Below are 21,444 nucleotides of genomic sequence, written 5' to 3'. Positions count from 1 at the left end.
ACTGCTCCGTTTTTGAAAAAATAGCAAACGAGATGGAAGAACGGGGACACAGGACAACGTGGCTGCAGTGTCAAATGCTTACTTCCTCCATAACCTTCCTAACTTTAGCGCAACAGCGTGCTGCATCTGATATCATTGTTATTGTTCTTTTGCGCATGCGGGTCAGTTCGAAACCTCAAACAGTTCACACTGGAATCTGATATAGGCCACATTTTAAAAGGTAATGTGAACAGCCAAACAAAAAATCGGATCTGAGCAAAAAATCCGAATTAAGCATTAAGACTTGCGGTGTGAATGTAGCCCATGTTTGGGTTGTAATGTACAGTATAAAGCTAGAGTCGTAACGTAATTAGTTTAGCAATAGTTTGTTTAAAGTAGCTAGCCTAGCTCTTTCAAAACAACACACATATGCCTACCACCACCTCTTAAGATCACTTTGATCACTAAAGATCAGTTTGTGTTATCAGCACACAAATATGAAATATGAAAACAACAATTTGTGGTTTTACAGCGTCGTGAGTGGTGTAACTAATTCTATTTCTGGACCAATAACACTGTTGCTACAGTGAGTTTTTTGGTCAACCAACGGAGATGCTGCACAGACAGTATGTGCTTGGCAGACAGATTGTTGTTTGTCAAGAAATAGTTACAGCATGTACAGGAACTCCCCCTAAAAGCATGTTTACATTTTTGTTTATGTTCACGTTAACATTCCAACACTTATGTAATAAATATACTCTTTTGGCAGTAGAGGGATTTCACATAAATCATGTGGTCTGCTACAGCTGGCAGACTAGAGATTGTAACCAATTTTTTGTGTCCGTTGCTGAATGTGTTGTTTTTACTGATCCACTGAGAGGGCTGTTGATTGGTCTGATTACTTATCTTCATTCAAAAGCCCATTCCCCTGAGCTCCAGTACACATACTGATGGCCTATTGTGGCGGCCTGCGGTTCTAACAGCCTGTGTGCAGGTCTCAGGCTGTGGCTGAGCCTAAATGGTAATCAGGGATACTGATAGGAGACAGATTGAAGGCTGGATTGATGCATAATGCAGCACCTGTTCAACCTGCAGACGCTGGATGATATATGCATATTTATAACAATCAATCTATAGATAGATAGATAGATAGATAGATAGATAGATAGATAGATAGATAGATAGATAGATAGATAGATAGATTTTCTTCTTTTGGTCAACATGGGTCTGTTTTGACTTTTCTATCCAAAGTAATGTTGAGATGTCTGACATGTTTTCTCCTCGACATTTCATTTCTCATCTGTCTGGACTGTGTTCCTGTCTTCCCAGCGCTGTCACCAAGCTGTTATTCATCCCTGCATCATGGAGGCTCAGCCTGGTGCATCATGGGAGCTCATCAACAGTGTGACAGATACAATATATGAGGGCTGAGAGGTCGTCATGGAGACTGACAGCTACACCCCAGGCCCAGCCTCCAGTGACTGGCTCGGGACGGTGGCCGGCCTGGAGGGAATGGGAGTCCTTCAGGAGCATGAAGGAGGGGGCTTGCCCAGCAGCCCGGCGTCCTGGTACACGCCATACTCGCTGGGCTTCCAGGTGTCACTCACCTCCTTCCTCATGCTGGAGCTAGTGTTGGGTTTCAGCAGCAACCTGACGGTGCTGGTGCTCTACTTCTCTCAATCCAATTTAGTGGACTCGGTGAGCAATATGGTGACTGTCAATCTGCATGTGCTGGATGTGGCGGTATGTGTGCTGTGTCTGCCCCTCACTCTGGTGATTGTGCTGCTGCCTCCAGGACCAAACCTGGCCCTGCTCTGCTGCTTCCACGAGGCATGTGTCACCTTTGCCAGCATATCCACAGCCATCAACATCCTGGTCATCAGCTTGGACCGATATGACATCTCAGTGCGGCCTGCCAACAGGCTGCTGACCACACGTAGAGCAACGCTGCTCCTGGCTGCCGTTTGGGTCACCTCGGTAGCTGTGTTTTTTATCCCATTCTTAGAGGTGCAGTGGTCCAGTGGAGAAGGAGCAGAGGAGAGAGGGAAGGTGACACGCTTGTCGTTGTCCTCACATGGTATCAGTTCCACCGTGGTGCCAGCGTGGCGTAACCAGACACTGCTGTGTGTTGGCGGGCAGGACTACCACACAGGCCTGGGTATGTATTTCCATCTTATCCTGCAGGTACCCATCTTCTTCACCACAGTGGCAGTCATGCTGTTTACCTACTCCAGAATTCTGAGGGCTTTAAACATCCGCATTGGCTCCCACATGAAGAAGGGCCAGCAGTTCAGGGGGCCCCACAAGAGACAGAAAAAAAAGGTGGGGCTCAGAATGAATAATAGTGGTGGGGAGGTAGGAGGGGAGCAGTGCACCACAGATGGTACTAAACAGCTCAGCCATCCTCCCCTCATCCCTTCCTCCTCCCCCACCCCCACAGCGACCTCCCCGCCTGCGCTGTCTTCTTCTGCTCCACTAGTCACCTCTGACACAGGCGCTGCGACCGCAATGCCCACCACGAGTGTCCAGGCCTCTGTGTCGGCCATCATTGCCCTGAGGCGGGCAGTGCGGCGACACAGGGATCGACGCGAGCGGCAGAGGCGGGTGTTCAAGATGTCCCTCATTATTATCACCACCTTTCTGGGCTGTTGGGCTCCCCTCTCTGTGACCAACATGCTAATCCTGGGCATAGGCCCCAGTGACGCCCTGGTCAGCCTACGCCTCTGGTTCTTAGCCCTGGCCTACGGCACAACTGTCTCCCACCCTCTGCTCTACGCTTTCACCCGACAGAAGCTACGCCGTGCGCTCCGTGCTAAGGTTAAGAAAAGGGTAGTGTCCCTGCTCCAGGTAGACCCTTCACCAGGGGGCACCATCATACACAACTCCTGGGTGGAGAACAGAAAAAGCAGCCGGCAGGTGCGGCTGGAAGCAAGCAAAGGTACTGACCGCTGCTTGGCAGAGGGCCTCTGAGACTGACACACATGGGCCGGGCTAGTACAATTAAAAAGCAGGATAGAGTTGCAGGTGTGTTCTATTATGAAACTCACTGGTGCGTGAAGCCAGTATGTGAAAAACACATTTCCACCTCTGGGAGATGTTTAAATGTAACCACCAGCAGAAAGCCCATGCTTAACAGAGCTAATGTTCACCTCAGGCATCAGTGAGAGCAGGATGTTGTCGTCACTGTGGTGCACACAGCCTCTGCTGCTGAAGAAAATCATACAACAGCAAACACAAAACTGTATATAATTTGCACTCTTTCAAATTGTGAAGTCTGTTAACAAATGGAGTTGTATAATAGAGCATTATCATAGTGGTGCTTACCTAACTGCTCCAAAGAATGTGTTTAGCAGCAGATAAACTGGTCTGCCACCCACTCAAATGCCCCCAGGCAGCTTTAAAATAAACATTGACACTTCGAACAAATAAATACTTATCAAACTCTTTGAATGTATTCAATATTGTCTCTGTCTTAGTTCTGCTGTGATAGTATATGTGTATTTTGAACTAAAAAGAGATCATGCTGGATATTCACAAGCAAGACACAGATGATAGAATGATGAGATGTAAATGTTTCCGGGTGTAGGAGGTGAATAAGTCAGAGAACAATAAAAGGCTAGTGTGAATTATTAAATGCAGTTTTGCTTTATCATAAGTAGTTACTAAACTCTCAATGTTACAGTGTTTACATAAAATCTTGCAATGCTCTTTCATATAAATGCAACTCTTTTGCTCTTAAATTTGTATCAAATGGTGCAATGTCTTATTGATGTTTTGCATATACTACTTGGAGAAAGTAAGCACATTGATTAAAGGCCATTTTGGGAAAAAGGCTTATTGGCGTTCTTGCAGAGAATTAGATGAGAAGATTGATACCACGGTTGTGTGTACAATCAATATGAAGCTTCAGCCAACAGCTTAGCTTAGCACAAACATTTCGTCAATTTAAAAGATAAGAATTTTGCAAGTGAAGAAAGTCAGTTTTCCGTAGTACCACTTTTGTGTGAAACAGCTAAGTAAACTACATATCTCGTCTAGCTAGCTAGCTTAGATCTTTTCTACAACACATGTAACATTATCTTAACTGATGTGTTTTATCCAGTGTCTTTTTATCAGCCGGGAAGCAAAAGAACAAGCAAGACCTGTTGCTTGTGTCAGTATCATTACATTCCTGTACAAAACACACAGGCATTGTAGCTTTAGCGAGACGTCACTCGTGCGACTTTGGGGTGAGTAGTCTTCCATTCTTATACTTCAACAGTTTTACAAGAAACTGAGACTGCAAAATGATCTTTTAAATTGGCAAACATCATATGTGTAGCTATATCATGGCTCAATTCAAACGGGATAAAAAAATGATTTCTCTCTCCCCATGCACTACAGTACATGTTTTTCCCCCCCAAAATAAGGTCCAATGGTGGTCCACCAGAAGGGGAGGGACTTTGCCTCTCTATGTCAATAACGCTTCAATTTACATTTCTGTTAGAAATCTGCGACCATTGGACTAGTTGCTTACCTTTTTCAGTAATGTAAGCATTATCTGGTGATGCAGGTAGAGCTGAAGGGGGCACGGGTTACCATGGTTACATGTCTCCAACGGGCAAGAGCTCTCAGAAAGTGACGTGGTAATTACAGCTCAGTGCATCTTAAAAGATACATGGGCTACTGATAATTCACACAAAAGTATGTTGAACAATAGTATACATATTAAGTACGTACTGATACTATGCGATTTCGGACACGGCCATGTATGCACACATGAAAGTGCTATCAAACGTCTCATCTAACTCTTTTAGCAATGCCTCTTTGCCCAAACTGCTAACTACTGCTAATAGTAAAAAAAAAAAAGAAATCTATTTAATGATTTCTTAAATGTTGACAGAATTATGTGGTAAAGTCAGCTGGCTGTGCTGAAGTAGCTATAATACTGTAAAATAGACAGATGAAGGAGAAATAACAGGAAAACCTTTTAATATAATGCAGTCCAGTGCATCACCAAAAATGACAATCTTATAGAATATAATAATATATATAATATAATAACCGAGTTCAATCAACACCTCTCTGACACATTCTCAAAACAAAAAGGATACTTACAACCTTAAAAAAACAAATATTATTCATTGCAGGTCAATTCTTTTGGATTGCATTATATTTAATTTTCCACTGTGGTTTAGTTTGGGGTTTTGGCATACTATAAAGCATGCATTACTCCTTTGAAATAACAATAATGTACATGTTGTAAATATTGACCAGGTTAAAATGTATTTAATGTGAAATCAGCAGTACAAGTCACTTGGTCTGTATGTGATTATAGACTGACTTTTCTAGATTTAGAGTGTTTCAGTTGCAGCTGGCTCATCCAAACATGTGGTCCCATGGGTCAACTCAACCTGTCACTACAGCCGAGCACTAACAGATTGTAGGATTTTTTATAGGACTTGTGTTCCCCGTTCTGATGATGTACACACACTGGGGCTCATTTCAGAGGTTGTGTAATATATGACACACACAATTGATGTGTTCTTGAATGTAAACACATGAAACAAATATATATTATATCGTATGTACACCAAGAATATGCTAAGTTTTCTTCATGGTGTTGTTTTTATGTGACTGTATCACCATGCAATGTTGAATTATATGAATAAAAATGAAATTGGAAACTGAGGTCTGTATTTCATGCCTTCGTCCTGTACTCATGTCTTTTTGAATTCATGTACTGTATGCTTTCTGCGATGAGTTTGTGGATTGCAAAAAATAAAAAAAAGCCTTGGCCTCGGGTGTAGCTGTGATAACTGCATTTTGCCACATAAAGACTTTGACTTACGATGAAACCTACAACAGCATGAGGACAATGTACACCCTGTCCATATAGCTCACATGATTAATCCCTTGGTACTGGAAGGGACACAGTGATATACTGCTGAGCTAAAGAACATCACGTTCTCCATAGACACAAGCACATTGTTGCAATAAATAAACATATAGGATACTCATGTTTATTTATTGTGATTCTATGAGGTCTGTTTTAAAAATGGACTGCAAGTTGCGTACGATTGTGCACTTATAACAACCAGAAAGTAGGCAATTATATAGTGTGTAGGCGGTACAATTTGTATGTTAATTTTAGCATTATCGTGTCACTGTTGGCTTCGTGAAAGCAAACTTCACTGTTGAACTGGCTTTATGCTTTCTGATGAGAAGCCATCCTTTACTGTTTCAAGTGGGTGCACCCATGTTCAGTATGGGTGCCCTCAGTAGGCACTGAGCACCTCCAGTAGCCTACCTGCAGTGTTCATGCCATGCTCCTCCCAGAGAGCTATAGTGAACGTATTAGTTGAAAAGCTGCCAGCATGCTGTTTGAAAACTTGGGCTTTTTGTTGCGTGGGAGGGAGGCGATACAGACTTCTGCAGAATGGGAAAAAGAAGGTCATCCATGTGGGATGAAGCCTGCTGGGCAAAGTAATTCAGCAGCACTCAAACATATCAAAAACATACTGGCCACAGTTATAGTTTTGATGATTTTTGCATTTTGATATCATTTTAGTTAAAATCAAATAACATTTAAATCCTGGAAATCAAATCGCTTCATTTGTCTCTGTCGCGTAAGCTGCCGACTTTCCTCCATGGTTTTCGAGAGGTAAAAGAAAGGTAAGGTAGGCTATAACGAAAACAAACAGGCCACAGCTACAAGTTTGGATTATTTTTACATTTTAATATAATTTAAAAACAAATAACATTATAATTCCAAACAAAAAAAATGTTAGCTCTTTAGACATTCATTTTAAACCATACCTGCCAACACTCCCGTTTTTCCCGGGTTTCTCCCGTTTTTTGCCCTATCTCCCGGACCCCTCCCGGTTTGTTATTTCTCCCGGGAAACTCCCATAATTTGCATGGCCCAAACTCCTTTATAAATAATCGGACCAATATGTTTGTCTAATGTTGACCAGTTGCCATATCTTGTATGAAACGCATACTATTCACACAATCCACACACCATATAGCCTACAATTTTCAACCCGTTTGTCACCTCAACTTGGCAACCTATAACCCAGTTGCGCAGTGAATCTCTGCGCAAGCTTCGCGGAAAGTTCAGACCCGAAAACGAGCCGATTAAAATGGCAGGTGAAGGCGGTGTTCCCGCAAATAAATCGAAATATAGCTTAACATTTCAACAGTGTTGGGCGCAACAATTTACATGCATCTTACCTAGTCATATAGACAACCTCCACGCTATTTCTAAGGTGTGTCGCATTGATTTTAATGTAGCACACGGTGGGGAAAAATGACATTACCCAGCACATTAAAACACAGCGGCACCATCAACACATTTCATCCTTCATGACGAAAAGACAAGGTAAGGTTAGGTATAACGAAAACAAACAGACCACAGCTACAAGTTTGGATGATTTTTACATTTTAATATAATTTCAAATCCAGGTAAAATAAAAAATAAATAAATTTCAAAACTGTATAATTCCGACACAGTTTTTCTGAGAAAATTGTTAACTCTTTAGACAGTCATTTTAAAGTTGAACCTACAGTATAATAATACTTACACATTTCACCTAGTTGGTATGCAAGCCGAAATAGCTCAGTTGGGAGAGCGTTAGACTGAAGATCTAAAGGTCCCTGGTTCGATCCCGGGTTTCGGCAGGAGTCTTTTAATGCAAAAAGAACGCTGTTATGCCATTTAGATAATAATGTCACAACCTTAAGGTCACAACTATCAAAACAAAGACATAAACGTTTGAGTTTCTAATCAAACGCAAGGCTAAATACAAGTAAACAATATTCAAACAGATCTCAACTTCACACTACACCATGTTAATCATCAATCTACTATAGCTCAGTGCTTATCATACACTGTCCATAGGAAACATTTATTTATCTTGTTCCAGAATGTGAAAACCGATATAGATTTAAAAAACATTTCAGAGTAGAGTTTGAAGTTAACACACACATTGAATTTAATAGAAAGAGATGAGAAAATTAAACTCAAAGGTCATGTGCAGAGCCTACAAATTATGAATGAAATAAAATGTATATATGTAGGCCTGTATTATAAACTTGTGTATAGTATGCCGATTTTATAACAGCAAAGGATTTGTATTGGTGAATGCTAAAAGGGTAAATATAGTACTGAAAGGAAGTGGGAAACCCCACTGTGAGGCAAACAGCATGATTACAATGTACAGTACTACTGTGCATTAGAAGCTCATATGATGATGCATGAGCTGGAAGGCTGCTGGGCTGTTCAGTGCTCTTCAAAACAACCAGACAATGTTGGGGGGAATTTAGACACCATAAAACAGTTATGATAAACCGAATCACTGTTTGAATAACATCAGTTCAGACCCTTCATTGGTTAGTGAAAATGCCTACAAATATAATTATGGCCTCTCTGCCCTTAGTTCAACATCTGCCGCACATGCTGCCTGCATCTGCTGGCTCTTGCATCATAACTGACCTCTTCCATCATGGACTCCATGCAAACTTGATGTCTGGCTAACTGTGGACCACTGTCTTTCCCCAGCCTGTCAAAGACACCCTCAGATTTGAACTTTATGATTTGAACATCATAACTTGCACAAGTACAGCTCAAGGTAAATGTTGGGGTTGCTCTGATAAATGTAATGGATGTTTACAAAAGATGTTTTGGGTTACGACTTATAAAGTTCACTGTTATTATTATTATTATTATTATTATTACACATACAGATGTGTTTCAAATCAATGCTGTTGTTCCTTGCCCTGTTTGATTATAAAGCAGCTGTGTAAATAATGATATAAATAGCTGTGTATAGTGTTGTTACTATGGAAATATAATTAAATCAATGTTATTTCTATGGTTGTTGTCACTGTGTGTCCCAGTAGCTTAGCAATCAAACTGGGGAGTATCATATGAGAGATGGCTTGAGCACTATAAGAGCTAACTCAAACATTAAACTTGATTTCAATATCATCATGTCTGACTTTGGGTGCAGTGCACTGGCCTCTGTTGCTCAGAGACTGCATCTAAAACCCAACACTCCTCATGAAAGCCAAGATTAAACAATGAGGCAAAGGGGTGTGTGTGTGTGTGTGTGTGTGTGTGTGTGTGTGTGTGTGTGTGTGTGAATTTGCATGAGTCAATGCACATCCATGTGGGTTTTGTAAAACCCTTAACGTTACCCTAAACATGCAGTTTATGGTACTATAGTACTACCAGCATATTACACCACACTGAAAGAACAACAGAAGCGTAGCCACACATATCAGAGGTCATTTGAGCCTTCTAATTTAGGAAACTGTTTTGTAGACACTAGATGCTAAAATGCTCATTTGCTATGAATAATATGGGGAAACAATCCAAATATCTCTTATAGCTGTCAATAGTGCCTGGTGCATAACATCCTATGCTAGACCGATCTCTGGTGGCTACATCCACATGTCGCACAGGTAAGGTTAAAAGTATTTCAGCAGCACTTACACTTACAACAAACAGGCCACAGCTACTAGTTTTGATATATTTTGCATTTTAAAGGCAGGTTGTCTCATTGGAATTCCAATGAGACAACCTGTAAGGGGACTGAAGAGGGAAAGTTTGGGAAAAGGAAAGTTGCCTTTGATATATGTTAAAATCAAACACAGTTTTTGTGAGAAAAAATAATAATGTAATGTAATTTAATCTAGTCTATCTAATTTTGACGATTTATAAACCTACAGTAGCTATAGATCAAGGGCACCTCTGCGGTTATAATCCAATATTGCACCCAACAAGTTAGTAGCCTATGTAAACTGAAATCGCCCTCTTATCATTGGATAACAGTGGTGTGGCGTGTTCAATCTTTCACCAGTAAATCAAAGGTCTAAATCAATAATTTGACAACCAACTACTCGGCAAATGAAATCTTTCTAAACGCCAATCAAATGGCGTGTTCAATCTTTAGTAGTCAAATCAAATCGCTTAATTTGTCTCCCTCGCGTTTAAAGGTTGCTCCGTGAATTTCGAGAGGTAAAAGAAAGGTAAGGTAACGAAAACAAAGAGGCCACAGCTAGAAGTTTGGATGGTTTTTGCATTTTAATATAATTTAGTTAAAATCAAAAAACATTTAAATCCCAACGCCGTTTTCGTGAGGCCAGGTCGCCCTCTATCGTGTATCAATGATTCTACATTGCATCTGTACTTCTGAGAAGCCGAAATAGCTCAGTTGGGAGAGCGTTAGACTGAAGATCTAAAGGTCCCTGGTTCGATCCCGGGTTTCGGCAGGGATGTTTTTAATGAAAACTGTTTTATGCAAATTAAGTCATTATGTCACAGCTTACAAAATAAAGAAATACACGTTAAAGGCAAGACTAAATCAAATAAAAGCAAGAAACCTTTAAACAGGCCTCAACTTTTCAATACAGCTTGTTAATTAACAACCTGCTATACCTCGGTGCTTATCATAAACTGTCCATAGCAAAACGTAGAAAGCATCTATGTATCTTGTTCCAGAATGTTAAAACCGATACATGAGTAGGCTATTAATAAATTATTAAGTTGGCAACTTTTGAGGGCACAGGCAAAATCAAAATTTGGTATGATAGCTGTTTTTGGGATGCAATCTATGCTTTGGATGCAATACAGATGGAAACTTCTGAATTATACAGTACAGGGCAAGCAGTGCTAGAAATACATGGGGATTTGCAGCATGACATTAAACATTAACTTGATAAAACATTACTTCAAAATACTGTTGCTTTAAACGTGTTTGTATAGGTTATTGATTTATTACTGTATTACTGCATTTTCAGAGGACAAAACGTTTTGGATAATAATACAGCAGTAGTACATTTAACAACCAGTAGATGGCAGAACTCATGCAGAGTTTCAGCCTCGTAACTGAGACTGAACACTACAGCCACACGCACTGTAACTGAAGTAGATGGATTATTGCACCTGTACACAATTTTAGGTCAGTTTTGAGAACAAACACATTTTACTGTATTTCTTATTTTTAATACCCCATTCCAAGCATATTTACAAAAAGTAGCCTATTGGTTCATCAGAGCTGTAACCATCTTTTATGGGTGTCTTTGGACTATATATTGATAAGAAGAACTACTTCTTGAAGTGCAAGAAGGTGACACATTAGACAAACAAATTAGACAGGTGGGACAAAACATACAGTCAATAATCACATTTCTTTTTTATTTGTATATGTTTCTGTGCATGTATGAAAGTGTGTGATGTATGTTCATTTGCATACGTGTGACCAGAGAAATATGCAGGTATGCGCTAGGAAGAGGAGGAGAAGAAAGGGGTTATTATATTAATAAACAACCTAAATAAATGCATAAAAAAGGAGGAAAAGTGGTGAAAAAGGAAAATGCATACCGGCACATATGTATGTAATAAAATGATGATACAGGTGGGAGAAAAAGTATTTAGATCTGATTATTTACTGCCGGTAGCTTCATCTATAATATGTCATATTTTATTTGTTGATAACATTTGAAATTATCTTCAAATGAAAACTAACTAACTAGTTGCCTGACTAAAAAACTGTATCAAATAAATGTATTGCAGTAAAAGTACAATATTTCTCTCTGAGATGTAGTGGAGTAGAAGTAGGCTATAAAGTAGCATGAAAAGAAAAAAATCAAGTGAAGTAGAAGTCTCTTAAACTTGTACTTAAGTACAGTACTTGAGTAAATATACTCAGTTATTTTCCACCACTGAAAGATACTGCTGTAACAAAAGTAACGACAACTTGTTGTGTTTTGCAGGGGGTCAGTGCAGCCAGGGACGACTCTCTTTCCTTACATCATTACGTCATTATGTCATAGATAGTTTAATCTGTAACAACTGATATAATGACAGCGTAAATAGGTATGTTATATGATGGGTGCGTGCATGTACGTGCGAATGCAGAAAATATACATATATAAAATATACATATATATATATATATATATACACATACATACACACACACACACACACACACACACACACACACACACACACACACACACACACACACACACACACACATACATATACATCAGAAATGCTTTTTAACTGTACCTAAATTTAAGTAATGGATAAAAAAGTAGAGTAATGTAATGCCAGCTAACCAGCAACATGCAGGAGGTAGCAGAGACAAACATTGATGTGTATTTTGGTTTAATATGTTTCTGTCAGGTCTAGTTGAAACACTTTGGTGCTAAATAAGCAGCAATTATGTAACAAAACACCACATACTTTAGGTCACATCAGAGATAAGATCATGCCAGGAGAGACTCAGCAGGACTGCAGCAGGTTTTACCACCATCGCTCAGCTGTTCCAACCTGTCGTTGTGTAGATGCAATAGAGCCACAGTCCAAGAGAACAGGTCCAGGCCACGGGGCACCAAACAGGTCAGGGATTTGCGTCATTCCCATTGAAACCTGAATGAATGGCCAACCGGCTCTCTGTGGTGATGTGATAATCAGCAGTGCATTGATAATGAACAGACAGAGAGTGGTTCTGAGAACTAACAATGCAGAAGATTGGCAGAAGGGGATAGGAAAGGTGCAAAATGTTCTGGTGAGCTGCAGGGTTTTGTGTGTGTGTGTGTGTGTGTGTGTCTCTGTACACACTTTCTATTCTCCAAAACCCTCCCACAGCAACATAAACATATTTTTCTTAAAAGTGTCTTTGCAAATAAGTGTTTTATTAATACAGTAATGTACTGTAACCTTGCATGTATGCCTGCTTTTGAAACACACTGTAATTGTGTTTGAGGGGAATGATGCTGAGCTTATAATGTGTGTACGTCAATGCACTTCTGATTCCTTATAGTACATTTGTCACAGATTACAGACTAATCGTGTGCCTTTTTCTCATTTCTCATTCGTTGCTATGTAATTTGTTGCCGTGTAATATCCTGTGCTGTTGGTTATGCAAGATCTCTCTCACTCACTCTCCCCTTTGATTGTGTCTTGCACTGTGTGTTTCCACTGCTGTAGTATGGTTTCCTTGTGGCTTTGTTCCGACTGCTCTTGGAGACCTACAAAGAATGCCTGATGATGCCAGTCAAGCTCTAAACCCATTCATTTAGGTGGTTGAAAGAAATCTGCAGGTGGAGAACAGTCCAGACAGCTGAACGGATGCATGGTTGTGGGGAGAAAATGTTTTTGCTCTAACTAATCAAAACTCCATTCAGTCTAGTTTCACTTCCAAGCAGCTCCTACAGATGCCCCAGCCAATCTGGCATTACATAACTTCCACCCAACAAACCTTCCCCCTGTTTCTTTCGTACTTGCAAAACAGGTTGAGGCCTAAGTAGTAGAGTGGTTGATGTCATATTGCAAGGCAATATGGCCTCACCTCAACCTGTATACACAAAATAGAGTAGAAAAATATACAATGTTGTGAGGTAGTTGCATTACTGTCAGGTACAGTAATGCAATGACAGTGAGCGATGGATGATACTGGATACAGTTAGCTGTGTAACGTTTTCCCACACTGCCAATTTTTTTAATACAGTATTTCTACCACAGCCATTGAATACCCTCTGCAGGCTGGGTGATCCCTCTTGTTCCTGTTCCCAATCCAGGCTGAAGTCTCTGACGCGTCTGAGGTGGTAGAGACCCTGACCGGCTTTCTTCACCAAGGTGCTGACATGAGAGGACCATGAAAAGTCCTCTGTGATGCAGCTATCTGAAGCTGTCCACCCTCTCCACCTCTCCACGCTCTCCACTCAAAGGCGTAGGTAGCTAAAAGTTCTAGATGCTGAACATATAAGCATTCTCTATGGACCCCAGCACAAGGTTTAAACCTTTAAACCAGAAATCTTCAACAGGGGGTCCAAGACCCCTAGGAGCTGCAGGGTGGCCACACAATTATTGTTTAATAGTAAACAAAAAAAACTTGAATCCAACATATTATTTGTAATAATAAATCTTTTTTTTTTAATTTACACAACATTGATGATAGGCTTAAGTGCCTATAGGTACTGTAGATAGCCATAAGGTAGCCATCCACAGATAAAGTTAAGCTTAAGGATTCACTATGCCACATTCTAACATTAAAACATGACGTATAAATATATGAATATGTCAACAATTATTATTTTAATAGCTTAGTTTTGAAGGCACCATAAAAGGTATGTATGAAGACTCTAGTCCGCCCTATACGTTATTGTAGGCCCAGGTTAAAGGTGCTCTAAGCGATGTTGGGTGACGTTACTACTTGTTGACGTTCGAAGTATTGTCAAACAAAATGAGGCTAGCTCGCCCCTCCCTCCTCCTCATCCCATCCCCTCTCCCTCCCTTCTGCGCACTAACCCCCCAAGCCCCACCCCCAAATCCTTCTTGTCGGTTATTGGCTAGAACACTGTTTGTTATGTTTAATGGTGCAGGTTGGCACAGTTTGTTTTTGTTGCCGTTTGTGGAGCCTGGGCTGTCTACAGAGACTGCGTTTTTTACAGTGTGTTCAGGGGACAGGCAGCTCGGATAGTGAGGAGATATTTTCTGTATGTGACAAAAAATGTTATCACATCACTTTTAATATGCAACTCTATTTCATACAATATCTAAGTAGGGGGTCCCTACTCCATCTCTTTTTCAACTGAGGAGTCCTTGGCCTTAAAAACGTTGAAGACCGCTGCTTTAAATCCACTGAGGACTTCCCCATGGCAAGTACTATAAAAAAGACTCTTTTCTTGACGTTTTTTGTGATTTTGATAAAAGTAAACCTGAAGAAAAAACCTTATTCTGACCAGTTGTAAGTTGGCAGAGCGCCACCTACTGTAACCGTCATTCTTCCCTTTCTTCCCCGCTTATGTATACGAGGAGAATGGGTAAGACCCCGGTTACTGCTTTGCATGTAAACACACTGTTGTGGTGCATAACAGTCAAAATATTACAAAGTAAGAGAACAGAACGAAATGTAATTAATATTCATTAGTTGCTGCATGACTCAAATACGTGTGTTCCCAAATGGGAGAGATCTGGCCTACAGAAAAGTAGTACTTCTAAGATGGTCTTGTTGTAGAGCTCTTGTGACATAACCCACCATGATGCATACAGTCCAAATGTACACCAACTTGGGAAGGTTGTATAAGGGAACAGAGTATGACCTCACGTTTGTCCTTTGAGACAAAAAGGAGGCATTGTCTTCTCAGACTGACTGAGTAGAAAGTAACAAACCCACTCACTGTTCAACGAACAAGCTCCAAGGACAGTGGGGAGGCTTGTTTCTCTGTGTAATCTGTGTAGATGCTGTTATTCAGATTTGTGTTGTTCCTTCTCTGAACTGCGCTGACCTTTGCAAATGCCTGGGTGCTGATTTACGTCATTAAGTCAAAGCTGCAATTGAGAAAGGTTTGCATTTGTTCTCTTCACCAAACAATGGGGCTGAACTTTAAGTGCTTGTGTGGAAAAAAATTTGTAGAATTCCAATATTATCAAGTCTGCTTTCTCTGCTGTGGTAAAATCATCACACTGGTAAATTAATCTTTCTCAAGTTACACCCACTTCCTGTTTCGATGGCGAAACGCACAAAATGGCCGCCCCACCACGGCCACGCCCTATGACGAAAAGTTTTTCTTTTAATAACTTTTCATCTTTAACGTCTTAAGATGGCACAGACCAAATTTGACGTTAATCGGATGAAATCTCTAGGAGGAGTTTGTTAAAGTACGACGTGGAAATGGCCAAAATCACACAAATTTCGAACTTTCAAATCAAAATGGCAGACTTCCTGTTGCATCAAGGTATGGGTCAGGGGCGGTTCTACATTGAATTACACCCAGGGCGAGACCCCCTTCGAGCACCCCCCACCCCTCCCCACCCCAAAAAATAAAATTACTATATTATAGTGTATATTTATTTTAAGTTCTGATAACTTATACTGTCATATTTTGTCTTTTGAAAATGTTGGCGGTGGAGATTGTGCAACTTAAAAAGTGTGTTTCCTGTTGTAATTGCAATAGTTAAATAACTGGATTCTCTCAAGTGTGTTTTTCAAATGTTCTAATGAAAGATTTGTGCAATTGAGAAATATAATTTTCTCTTTCACTTATGTTATAATATATATATATATATATATATATATATATATATATATAGAAATGTGCCAAAAATATATACAATCAGATATATAAAAATTGTAACAATAGCAGAGAGCAACAATAATATAAAATATTAAGAATAATATACAAATAAAATATAGAATAAATAGGCCTATTCTAAATAGCACAAATCCTTCATCACACAAATGTGAAAACACACTAAAGAGAATCTAACTGTTACACTATTAAGAACAGAAAACACAAACTAAAACTAAAACCTGACCTTTCTGGCCTTCCTTGATGCAAACTCATCAATGATGTTATTGTATGAAATCTGCTCCCCTATCTCAGGGGCGCACGCCCTAAAAATGATGTTTGCATTTCAGACGGCCGACACGAACACACACGCCTATCAACTCGATAATAAAGCCGTAACATAGGCAAGGCTCTTTCAACTCAGGATAGGATTGAGATGAAAAGTTTAACTGACACATAACAGCGATCAGCTTCGTGGGTGCTCAGTATTAGCGGAGCACCAACGGTATCGGCGCCTATGCCCAGCAACCCGTTCGACCCAGAGGTGAACTGTCCCACGCCCCCCACTCCCCTTTCCCCTTCTCACACAGCTTCTCTGTGCAGTGTGCGCACGGCATCTTATCAGCAAGCAGGGGCGCAAATTTGCCAATTCCCCACACGGGGAAATAATAGATAAAACTGTAGAAAACCGCTTCGAGGATTTTTTTTTTTTTAAGTGCTCGTGCTGCCCCCCATGAGTCATAAAAAAATGCGCCCTGGGCGGGTGCCCGCTTCACCCGTGCCAAAAACCGCCACTGGTATGGGTCCAATGTTTTTTTTTGTGTCTTGACATGCTACATAATGTGTACCACGTTTCATTAGTCTACGTTAAACATACTGCAGGGGCTGCAAAATATGTACATTTTCACCAGGCTTGTTGCGACCGCCAATTTTGGAGAGTTTTTGGGTATGTTAAGCCCCTCAAAAAGGTGATTAATTTGCAGAAAAAAAGGAAAAAAGAATTCCTTCAGTTCCAATAGGGCCTTCGCCACTGCCGGTGCTCGGCCCCTAATAACTGAGGTTATAGTTACCTAATGCACGCACCATGCCAACATGTCAGCAGAGCAGTCACACTTCCAAGTGACAGTATTTATTGTGTTCACCATGATTCCTTCTCTGGTGTGAATGTGTGTGTCATTGTTAGTGTGTGTTTGAGCATGTGTGCATTTTTTGCTTACATGGGTGGTGCATCTGTGGTTTTCCCACCATCTGTCAATCTGTCTAATAAATGAGGACATTTAAAATAGAAGCTATAAGTAATACATACAGGAGAAAAACTGAGATGAGAAGTTTACACTGTAGGGTTGTGTCCAGAAATCAAACATTTTCATACAGAGAAAGTGTCTCCTCTCTCTCTCACCAATACACACACACACACACACACACACACACACACACACACACACACACACACACACACACACACACACACACACACACACTAAACCTACTGGCAGGATTGAGTGTCCCTCTAAAAAGCGTTTGTCTATTGATATCTGTCTGGAATGTGGGAGGCCTGGCAGCTCGTCTTCCCCCACTCTCTCTCTATGCACACTCAAGTTCATGACCTGTTGCGTAACACTGATCCTCAACCATTGTACTAAATGTAACAACATGATTGGACCTAAAACTGGTTTTTATTTTCAATTGTGGTTTGTGTATAACATTAGAATCAACAGTGAGCTTTTTAAAGTGCAGTTGCTTGCTGTCTAAAGTTAGGAGCAGTATGTGAGAAATGGAGGGTATGGAAGAGGAGCAAAGAATAATAGTACCAAATAAGCAGTTCGAAGACAGTAGGGTAACATGTACATCACACGATTTGCATTTCTTTTCCAAATACAAATTTGCGTAAGGTAAGTTATGGTTATCCAATTTCTTGGAGAAATTATTTATAACGTTAGCTACAGTATATAACGTCAAGGGTAGTTAGGGAAACACTGTATTGAGGAAAAGACTGTGGTCATGTTTGCAGTCACCCGATTACATTCGGTTTGTGCGAGTGCAAGAGTTTGTGCTATTTGTGGCTGTTCAGTTAATAAGTAGGTTATCTTTTGTTGTACCTTCGTAGCAACATTTATAGCTTTGCTGGACCTATTGGAGTGCTTAAACTATCTAAGTGCCACTTTTCTTGCTTATGTTCCAGCATCTGAATCTTTGGCCCCTTCAGGCATGCAGCTTCTTACAGTCCAACATTTAGCTCTGTCAGTCTCCCAAACCTTTGATCTGGGAGCTCTATTACACATACTCCAAGAGTACAGAGGTTTTAGCTGGGAAACCAACTAGTGTGCTCTTTATGTATATGTTTTTTATGTTCATATGTCTGAGCTGATTTACCTTTCTACGGCATTTCTCAGTGATCCTATATGTATAGGTCTATACACCTAAAGTTGTCACAGAGACATGGTCAGATACTTTTATCTTGATTTTCAGGCATAAAAGGTTACACTGGGATAGAGAACAGTGGCTTAGTGACGGAAACATTATTTGATGAACACAAATGTGCTGTGTCAAAAAACCTTAGAATACTGATCTCCTTCATGCCTCTCACAGTCTGTTTGACTCAAGGAAGGTGTCAGTTCCATTAAAGTGCCCATATTATGCTCATTTTCAGGTTCATAATTGTATTTTGAGGTTGTACCAGAATAGGTTTACATGGTTTAATTTTCAAAAAACACCATATTTTTGATGTACTGCACATTGCTGCAGCTCCTCTTTTGACCCTGTGTGTTGAGCTCTCTGTTTTAGCTACAGAGTGAGACATCTCACTTCTATCCTATCTTTGTTGGGAGTCGCACATGTGCTGTGGCTAGGTAACAACTACTAGCTAGAAGCTAGCGCTGCTAGCGGTTAGCCACCTCGTTCTCAATGGCAAAACACTGCTACAACACTATAGAATTACTTACATGTCCTCGTCTGCAGGTATTCCACGCAAAGTTGGAAGTGCGCCCTCGTTTAGAAGAAGTCTACCAGCTAATCCTGCCTTGTACTGACCGAAGTTGGAGAAACAGCTAGCTGATGAGGTATTAGCTAAAGTGGTTAGCACACACCAAATGTTTCGGCCGATAACGTAGACGGCCCTGCCCCTTTTGAACAGCTCATCCGGAGACTGAAGGCAGGATACATTCAGAAACCCGTATCTCACTCAAAACAGCATGGATGTTTTTTTTCTCCAAGTTTGTATGTGTGTGGAAGCACCAGAGATGCAAATTAGCACCCCAAATCCCAGAAAAAGTGTTTTTTTTTTCATAACATGGGCACTTTAAAGATTGGTCGATATCTCCACAGCAGTACAGAAGCGCTTCCCTCTGAGATTAAAAATGTAGGGAAATAGACAATTGACACTGGATATGAACAAGATGAAACCACATCAGGGTTGTTTTGTGGAGCGAAACTAACACTGTGCCGACACAGTATATTTGAGGCCCAAGTATCAAAGCATGTCCTAGGCCTGGAGCCAACAGTGCTTCTTTGACCTCTCTGCATAATTCAGGTACTTATCCAATCCAACAGGGTGACTGTCAGGGCTATCGTCCCCCTTCATGGCTGGCTGTGACTTAGCAGTTAGTCACCCTTTCTCAGTCATGGAAAGTGTGACGAGTTTTAATCCTGAGACTACATATGATAATCCCCTCAGCGGCTTAATTTTTTTTGATTAGTAGCAGTGAAAGGAGAAGTATGGTGGATTGCTGGCCTATGACAGGGAAACCATTTGGACAGAGAAGTAGAGCGTGGTATTTGTCATTGAGAGGGTACTGAGCATGAAGGGGTTCCATTCGATGAGTGGCCGACCTGCTCAGGGTAGCTGTGGCACAATCCTGGGCCTTTGCCAGCTACATTTCTCCCTCCACCTCTCTCCCTCTAGCTCACATCCTACCATTCAGGCAGACTCTCATTAAGTGCCCTTTTGTTGAGGGATTACTGAGTTTATATATATAGCCTCTGTTTGCACTATCACTGGACTGTCAAAGCAGTTGTTGACACTGCCAGCTCATTTAGAAGCCATCTCTGTGTCCGTCTGACTCCCTTCACTGTCTCCACATTTTCAGCCTGTCTGACGACTTTGCTCCCTCTTGATTATACAGTCACTCTTTTATCTATTTTTGTCAATAGTATTTTCCTGTGGAGTTGAACATTCAGAGAATTACTGCCTTAGTGTTCCCATCATTTTGCTGCATCTGATTAGTCAGACATCAGATGTATTTCTGAAATGTTTGTGCCTGACTGCCCTCAATGTGTTGTTTGCACACATGCACCTTTCATGCCTTGTCTGACACTACTCATGCATGTGTGTGCATGCGCTGTGTTTTAGGTTCCGTTAGTACCCGGCATGAGAGAGTTAGGCAGAGTGAATTCTAATTTGTCACTGACACATTACAAGTTAAGTTGTGGGGTTGGCCTCTGGAGAAATGCACTTAAGCAACTCTGGCGGAAACACTGTTATGGTAGAAGAGGTTAGTGGCATTGAAACAACAGTTTCTATTTGTGGGGTTGGTTTTGTTTGTTTGTGTGTGTGTGTGTGTGTGTGTGTGTGTGTGTGTGTGTGTGTGTTTAACTCTGTTGACCTTTTGTTCAACAACAGATACAGTCATAACTCTGAAGTGGTGTTCATGCGTCTCTTTGTGTTTTGCAGGTAGACATAGCAGGAGTTGTCCATGAAGCACACCAAACCAGGCCAAAGGCATTTGAGCTTCAGGTAGACAAGGACCTCTCTGGACTCTCACTTGTCTGCAACTCACCCTCCGTAATTCACTGCTTTAGGCTACTCATTTCTTTTTCTTCCTCATTTGTTTTACTAGGCCAGGTCATGTTAATGTTATGTAAGTATTGGACTGGGAGGTGCAGATGGGGATATGGATCACTGTGGATCCAAACATCCAGGGGGTAAAAATAAGCCTGTTAGTGGTCCTTTATGGTCCACTATATTGTAACACCAGCTATGTTCATCTAAATGTCAAATATTGTCCTGGCTCTGAAATAAGTGAGGGGTTGAACATTGTAGATGGATTTGGACAGAAAGTTGATATGCTCTGTGTTAAGACATAAATGCCTCACAAGAAGGTCATCAGAGGAATAAACTCTTGGTCTGATTTAGAAATTACAGCTCTCATAACATACGTAACATATCATAGCTGAGAAGATCTGACGGGTAATTCTGTACCCTATGGCTTCTCAGATCTCCGGTCGCTACACCTTCAGTAAATCTTTTTTTTTTTTTTTTTTTTTTAAACTATCTTGGGGAACTAGTGTCCAGAATACATGTTTAAATGTCCAGTTTTACATAGAAGAGGCCGCAGAACCTTTCCACTCTACATCATTTAGCTGTCCTTACTTTCTGTCTCTCTGTGGGCCTCAGGTGTT

At 40.7% G+C, this 21,444-nt stretch overlaps 1 protein-coding gene and 2 non-coding genes across 3 annotated transcripts; all 3 read left to right on the top strand.

Moving 5' to 3' along the window:
• Nucleotides 1–1,419: 1,419 nt before the first annotated feature.
• On the top strand, nucleotides 1,420–2,949 carry LOC144516176 (G-protein coupled receptor 22-like). The gene has a single exon (XM_078247373.1). The coding sequence runs from the start codon at nucleotides 1,420–1,422 to the stop codon at nucleotides 2,947–2,949; it is 1,530 nt and encodes a 509-aa protein (XP_078103499.1).
• A 4,619-nt stretch (nucleotides 2,950–7,568) lies between these two features.
• Nucleotides 7,569–7,641, top strand: trnaf-gaa (transfer RNA phenylalanine (anticodon GAA)). The gene has a single exon. It is a non-coding gene; the product is annotated as a tRNA-Phe (tRNA).
• A 2,522-nt stretch (nucleotides 7,642–10,163) lies between these two features.
• trnaf-gaa (transfer RNA phenylalanine (anticodon GAA)) lies at nucleotides 10,164–10,236 on the top strand. The gene has a single exon. It is a non-coding gene; the product is annotated as a tRNA-Phe (tRNA).
• The last annotated feature ends 11,208 nt before the right edge of the window (nucleotides 10,237–21,444 follow it).

Source organism: Sander vitreus, chromosome 4 (genome assembly GCF_031162955.1).
Source record: "Sander vitreus isolate 19-12246 chromosome 4, sanVit1, whole genome shotgun sequence".
NCBI lineage: Eukaryota > Metazoa > Chordata > Actinopteri > Perciformes > Percidae > Sander > Sander vitreus.
Note: the sequence above shows the minus strand (reverse complement) of the source record. Positions and strands in the feature narration are given on the sequence as shown.